This window comes from Triticum aestivum, chromosome 1B, assembly GCF_018294505.1.
Source record: "Triticum aestivum cultivar Chinese Spring chromosome 1B, IWGSC CS RefSeq v2.1, whole genome shotgun sequence".
Classification (NCBI taxonomy): Eukaryota; Viridiplantae; Streptophyta; class Magnoliopsida; order Poales; family Poaceae; genus Triticum; species Triticum aestivum.
This window is the reverse complement of record NC_057795.1, coordinates 612,597,505-612,604,937: the sequence shown is the minus strand read 5'-3', so window position 1 is coordinate 612,604,937 and position 7,433 is coordinate 612,597,505. Positions and strand designations below refer to the sequence as shown.

The 7,433-nt window shown below is 49.2% G+C and overlaps 1 protein-coding gene across 1 annotated transcript; it reads right to left on the bottom strand.

Moving 5' to 3' along the window:
• Positions 1–3,369: 3,369 nt before the first annotated feature.
• On the bottom strand, positions 3,370–6,885 carry LOC123142328 (proline-rich protein 36). Its single transcript, XM_044561296.1, has 2 exons — positions 3,754–6,885; positions 3,370–3,658 (listed from the first exon to the last, which is right to left on the bottom strand). Exon 1 carries the CDS (start codon positions 5,492–5,494, stop codon positions 3,800–3,802), a length of 1,695 nt encoding a protein of 564 aa, XP_044417231.1. The 5' UTR covers positions 5,495–6,885; the 3' UTR covers positions 3,370–3,658; positions 3,754–3,799.
• Between the last annotated feature and the right edge of the window lie 548 nt (positions 6,886–7,433).

Below are 7,433 nucleotides of genomic sequence, written 5' to 3'. Positions count from 1 at the left end.
ATCGTCTGCAAACAACAAAAAATGCACAGAAGGGCAATTTGGTCTAAGTGAAATACCTTGTAAATGATTGGCCCTCAAAGCTTCATTGAGCATAATGGAGAGCTCATTAATGGCCAAAACAAACAAATAAGGCGACATGGGACAACCCTGTCTGATACCTCTGGAGCTCTTAAATTTTTGAGAGGGCTGACCATTAATAAGCACAGAGAAAGTAGGCGAGGAGATACACGCATGAATCAAATTAATGAAATGACCATGCAGCCCTTTACGTGTTAAGGCAGAAACTATGAAGTTCTATTCCAAACCATCAAAAGCTTTAGCAAGATCTATTTTAAGCATGAAAGCACTATGATTCCAAGATTTAAGTGAAAAAGAGTGAGCAATCTCCTGAGCAATAATGATGTTATCACTAATACGCCTACCTTGAATAAAAGCTTGTTGAGCAGGATCAATATAATCAGGAAGGTGAGATTTAAGTCTATTAGCCAAAGACTTGGCAATGATTTTGTAAATCACGTTACAAAGGCTAATAGGCCTGTAATCAGTAGGAAGCAGGGGCACCAATTTATTAGGAATGAGAGCAATATTGGTGTTATTAATATGAGAAGGAAGGGTAGTTGTTTGATAAAAATTAGTAACAAGTTGAGTTACCTCTTCCCCAATCCAGTCCCAAGTAGCTAAATAAAATTCAACATTGAAACCATCAGGTCCAGGAGAAGCGTTAAGCTTCATATCTTTGAGAATCTGCAAGATTTCAGCGTTATCCGGAATGGAATAAGTAGGATCATTGTTATGATTGTACCCCTGATGAAGAGGAAAAGGTGGACAAACATTCGCATTAGGGGATGAAAAAATATAGTTGAAGTAGTTCACAAAGGTTTGCATAATGGCATTAGGATTACAGTGAATGAGGTCATGTTCATCCTTAATAGAACATATATTATTTCTCTTCCTACGCTTAATAACAGCCTGATGAAAAAATTTAGTATTACGGTCACCTTTAGAAACCCAATTCTTCTTACTCCTTTGCTTATAATATTGATTAATCTTAGAAAGCGTTAATTCATAACTTGCCGTAAGAGAACATTGGAGATCTTGATTTTGCCGATGAAGAGGAAGTTGTTGCAATTCTATTATGGCGCTGCTAGAAGGAGGGCGCAAGAGGGCCGGCCGGGGGCCTTTCTGCCCACGGCCGGGCAAGAGGGAAGGGATTTCCTTCTTAATTCTTGCCTGATTAGATTGATACATCTCCTCTCTTTATATAGAGAGGTTTACTTGACTCCCAAGCAAGGCTTACTTGACCCCTAAGCAAGCGACCCTTATCTCTAATTAACCCTAAGACTAACGGACCCATTAGGCCCATTACGTATTCTAACACTACACCCCACCTGGACATGCAGCTTGTCCTCGAGCTGCAGCCTAACCAACTTATAACCATGACTCGACGCAACACAAACCTAACACCTAAAAACAAGCCTTTTACATCTCGGCTTGTTTTATTATTCTCAACCTAAAATGGACTGGGACGCTTTATTTTGGACCCCTTAACAAAAAGTGGACACCATCCGCTCGTTGGGCATGCACGTGTACAGCCACCTGGATCCCATGGACACCACCTGGACAAAAGGAGTGCATGTGTATGGCCACCTGGAAGTGGTCGCAAGAGTGACCAGCAGAGGTGCCCTCGCGGCGGCCGGTGGCGTAATGCAGTGGTGCTACGCGGTGCGCTCCTATCGGTGATACCATGCCTTCTCCCTGTCGGATGGCTGTTGGTCTGCACCGCACATGAAAGAGTGGAGGGCTTGCCATGGAGAATGACGAGGAGGGGTGCGCCCCCCCAACCGCCGATGTCGCAGACTTTGAGGTCGCTGCCCGCGGGAAAAACAGCATGCCGGCCTCCCGTGGGGGAAACCACATGCCCAAGATCCCCGACGTAGCGGACGAGATCGAGATCCTTTGCGCAGTGAAGGGCAACTTGGAGGAGCGGCAGCTGCAGACCACGCATCTCCCACACACGCCGACGCGCTAGGAGGCCGCGCGCAGCAGCCTGCAGCCTCACCGCCGCCGACACGTGGCGGGTAGCGATCCAAGACGGAAGCGGTAACGGCGATGGCAGGGACTTGATCTGCTGGATGTGGACGCCCTGGGATGGCGGCGGCGCTGATGGGAACGAGGTCGTCGCACTCCCGTCGTAGGGCATCCCATACTGGGCGGCGGAGCTGACCGCCGGGGGCTGCTGCAGCTGCAGCGGCTGCTGCGCTGTCGTGCCGGGCGCGGCGGAGGCCGCCAGGAGCGGCGGCTGCCACTACAACCAGGGCTGGGCGGTGGTGGCGATGGATGGCAGCTGCAGCGGCCCGGCGAGCACGGCGAAGGCCGCCTGGTGTGGCGGCTGCCACGGTAGCCACGGCGGCGCGGGGGCGGCGATGGGCGGCGCAACCGAATGCGGCCCGTAGGACCCGGCCAAGAATAGGTGGATCTCCTGGACCGCCTGGGTTAGGTCCCGCAGCACCCCGGACATGTCCTCCCAGGTGAGGACGGTGGGGGCGGGCGCGACAGAGGATCCCGGCGCGGGCAGGAGCGGGGTGACGGTCGTGGTGGTCGCCGGAGGCGACAATGTGACCGGCAGCAGAAGAGACGGGCTTGGCGGTGGTGAAGACATGATCGAACCGAAGCTAACTGATACCAAATTGTTATGGCGCTGCTAGAAGGAGGGCGCGAGAGGGCCGGCCGGGGGCCTTTCTGCCCACGGCCGGGCAAGAGGGAAGGGATTTCCTTCTTAATTCTTGCCTGATTAGATTGATACATCTCCTCTCTTTATATAGAGAGGTTTACTTGACTCCCAAGCAAGGCTTACTTGACCCCTAAGCAAGCGACCCTTATCTCTAATTAACCCTAAGAGTAACGGACCCATTAGGCCCATTACGTATTCTAACAAATTCATTGATTTTTGACTCCAAGGCCGAAAGCTCATTTTGAAGTGGTTTTTTCTTCCTGCACCAAGTTTTGAGAGATCCTACAAGATAGGAAGATTTTGCTGCAAAAGAAATATGAGAAGCATTGTTCCAAATATTCTTAGTGAAGGAGTGGAAGTCTTGTTCCATAAGCCACCAGTTTTCAAATTTGAAAGTTTGTTTAGGTCTCACAAAATTACCATCAGTAGAGATTAAAATAGGGGCATGATCACTGAGAATGATAGGCAGATTTAAAACCTTAGTGTTGGGATAAAAAGAGCACCACTGAGAGTTAACCAGACATCGATCAAGACGTCTGTGAATGGGTTTAGAAGTGTTATGCCTACCACGCCAAGTGTATGCCGGACCGCTATAACCAATATCAAACAGACCACAATTTTTGACAAGAGAACGAAAAGCATGAGTAGTTAATATTGCCATTACACCCATCAATATCATACAAGATGCCGTTCAAGTCTCCCATACAAACCATGGGTTTACCTAGGTTATCATAGACAAAAGCAGCAACTTGGTCCCAGATGACCGAAGTCTGCTTGTGGTACGGGTCACCATATATACACATCAAACAAAAATTGACCCCAGAGGCTACATGGATAACATTAGCTAATATATAGTGGAAAGTGGCAACATGAACAGTGACTTTGAGCTCATCATTCCACATAAGCCAAAGACCACTTGCAGTACGTCTAGAAGGAACAACAAAAGCATTAGACACGTCAAACCTATTAACAAGATCAATGGAACGGACTTTGGAAGATTTAATTTCAGAAACAAATGTTACCTGAGCTCGAGTAGACCGCATCAAGTTAGCAAGGTATAACATTCTTTCACTGCCAAGGCCCCTGTCCATACCTCGGCAGTTCCAAGCTATTGCCTTCATGTCTCATGAGGCGCGTTAGGGCCATGCGCCGCTGCCCAAGAAACAGAGAAATCCATGCCATCCTCTCCTTGATTGCCAAATTCCATGTTGGTAACCCCATTGTTATCTGCTTGCTGACCAATGAGAAGATCCATCGGAACACCTTGGCGAGTGGAGCTAGTGTTATCTTGATTTTCCACGGGGGCCTGACCTGTGGTGCCGTATGGGCTATGACCATCATCCAAACCCATGTACTGGAAGCGATCATGTCTAGGAGGAGAGATAGAACCCTTGTAAGAGCTATCTGCATCTGCACTGAGAGAGTGGGAAGGCGTCCTAATTGGGTATGGATCATAGCTTGCTGCTGCCTCTCTACGTTGTTCCTCAGTAAGGCTGATTTGGTTAACAGCGGGATTGACATCCAAGTTTGCCACAAATTTGCTGCTGCTTCCGCACAGCATACTGCTACCAACCATCGGATTGGATACAACCTCCCGATGCCAAGTGTTATCACCATAGCAACGGCGAGGAAAGTGGTTGGCAGAGGCACGCATACCTCCAGATTTCCAGTTGGGGGAACATCCCATCTAGAAGCAGTAGATCGACGGCAGCTCCTGTCGACCGATGGATTTCTAGTAATATGAGGTTCTGGCAAGGAACGAGAGGGGGAATCGGCGGCAAGGCGGGCGCTTCCTGTTGGGTCTCCAGATCGGAGAGGGGGAGAGGACCCAGATCGAGTGGCGGAGGCATGAGCGAGAGGGGCGAGGCTAGAAGGAGGCGCTCCGAGCAGGCCCGGTCCAGCTAGGGGATCGAGCGACGACGAAACGGGGGCTCGAACTGCGCCCGCAACAATTCCGCCGACCGTCGGGCCTTCCTGAGCGGAAGGAGGTGCATCTGAAGGGCCAGTCAACTCCAGTCGCTTCGACGGCGGCAATGGGGGATTCAGAATGGCTGCAATAGGTCGTTTAGGAGAGAGCTTTGGTGGAGAAGGGAGTCTGCGCCAGGAGGAAGATGGAGAGGACAAAGGTCTAGGGTAAAGAGTAGTGATGCCTCTCTGTATTGGAAAAATGTTCTCCATAGTGGCAGTGAGAGTAGGCATAGCTGGGTTCTGAGAAGTGAGAGGAGCAGAGTGTGCAGGCAAACTGAGCAGATTTGGGGAAGAATTGGGGTTTGCTGGTTCAGGCTGACGAGAGGTGTGCAGGGTTGAAGACGGAGAGGCAGCCGTGGATTGAAGCATACAAATACCTTTCTGTCCTTGCAATATTTGAGTGGGTTGGTACTGCTGTTGGCCCAGCTGTGGCCCATGAATTTGTCTCGGAATGTCCATTTCACCTGCAGCTGAAAACTGAGGTTCCAAAACAGGATCAGTTGATGGGCCTGTCTGGTTTTTTTCGCCCGCCTGAACCGGTACCGACTTGGAGACAGTCGTCTGCAGAGGAGGGTCAGTACTTTCAATCAGCTTGTCTCCCACATAAATGCACCACCTTATCTCTGCATCCGTAACAACTGTGTTTGGTGGAGCATCCACCACTGTAGTCAATGGAGCACCGCTCGGAGCAGGAACAGTAGTGCAATGGGCATGAGAAAGATGAACAAGGTGTTGGCTCTGCCCCTGGATCCCTTCTGGAAGCGAACCTGAGTGATCTCCCCTGTGGATTTGCATTGTAACATTTTTCAATTGGTTTTTTGAGCTTGAAGAGGAATAGTGTTAGAAGGCAAGATAGTCTTGGCTCTATCTTGCCTTTGTTGCTGAGACTGTTTCTGTAACCTGATGAGTTGAGGATTTGAAAAAGTGGAGAAAACAGATTCTGAACTCTTAGGAGATTGTTCAGTATTAGCAGCTGGGATGAGCTCAATCTTATTCATCCACTATCCAAATCTAGCCGCAGGAATCTGTTGTAACTGAATGTTTAGCCTCTGTCTAGAAATCAGCAAATTATTCCTAGTGTCACAGTGTTGCACGCTATGAAACAGCTGACCACAGAAGGTGCAAATCCTACCAATCTTCTCATAGAACAAATAGACCCAGGATGCAAAATTCTCAGGAAAAGATATCTATATCTTATCTCTAACAGGATTGGCGACAGACATCTTAATAGTACCCCACATGTAATCAGGTTTTGCTGAAAGCATGGCTTGAACAAAAGGATGAAATTCTGAAAGTTGGCCCAAAGTGTTCAGAATCTTTAGTAGCAGTTCTTGAGAACGGAAACAAGCAGGGACACCATAAATACGAACAGTAATGAAAACGGTGTCAAACTTATAATCCTGAATATCCTTACTGTGATCTTGAGGATCCTTGAACTCAATCAAAAAATTATCAGATCCCATACTCCAGGGCTGCCTAGTGAACACGAACATAGCAGATTGCAAGGACTGAAAGTGTGCCACAAATATGTACCTTGAAAGTTGAGATATACCCTGATAATTCTCCCTCCATGCTCTGGCCATAGACTGCTGAACTACGCTGAGACAGAGAGAGAGCTCTTGGCTGTCCTCCAGTAACAGCCAGCTTCATCAAGATATTGTAAGCTGCATCACTATCTTTTTCTTTGGCCGGATCTGAATGATGTTGGTGAGCCTGGATATGTATAACTTGTGGATCTTGGATGGATAGGCCTTGCATATTGATCTCAATCGCAGGATCAGGATTGAAACCCTACGCAAAGACCAGAGGGTCTTTGTTAGGAAGCTGGATATGCGTGTCATGAGAATCCATTGGAAGCGCTCGAATGAAAAAGAAAGCAGAGGAAACAGGGGAGGAGAAGAAGAGAGAGGAGAATCACTTAGATCTGGGAAGGAAGGAGGGAGGTGGGGCGGAGAGAACGAGGAGGAGGAGGAGAGGGGGAGAGCGGCATGGCGCCAGTCCAGGAAGTCTCTCGATCTGCTTCCAGTCCGGCTCGGGGAAGGAGACGAGCAGGGGCGCGGTTCGTGGCCTAGTGCTGGTAATTAAACTTGGGCATGATAGCAACACAAGTGGTACGCCACCAACCATCCCGACTCTTAAATTTCCTGATCTCAAAGCCTCCCTAGCTCCCCCAGCGAACTCAGCAAACTCTCCCTTTTCTCCCCCAGCTCTCTCTCTTTTTCTTGAAAGGCTCCGGCTGATAAGTCGTAAGAGGGTCATCTCACCACCTTATATCGTTATGTCATGTGCTTGGTTCGATTGTTACTTTATATATAAAACGAGACAAAAGCTTGTCTCGAGAGATCAGCAGCGACGCCTATTCGTGGATTATGCGCGCGCACGCAGACGATACAACAGTTTTTTGTTGGAACTTGGCCTGGGGCGTCCACAGCACAATCCACGTGGCTCGCGTACGTCGAAAAAGAAGTAGTGCCGCTGGTGGATCTTCCTATCCTTCGTGTTCAGTTAACGGCGCCGATTTCGATCGGTTCACTGGGCCCGGCCGACCGGTGTCCCTGTCGCTCGAGGCTGGCCGGCCATATGGATTTCTGCCTAACCACACATACCACGAATGTATGGTTCCAGTGCGGTGACATAGGAGGCGTCATGCTCGATTGACCGATCAATCGGAACCTGCTTGCCACGCCAGGACGTTCGAACTGGGTGGGGTGGCCAGCTGTGATAGAGGACCAGT

What these genes read in the sequence shown, in the direction of transcription:
- LOC123142328 (XM_044561296.1), bottom strand. Translation starts at nt 5,494, where the DNA reads ATGCAAATCCACAGGGGAGATCACTCAGGTTCGCTTCCAGAAGGGATC.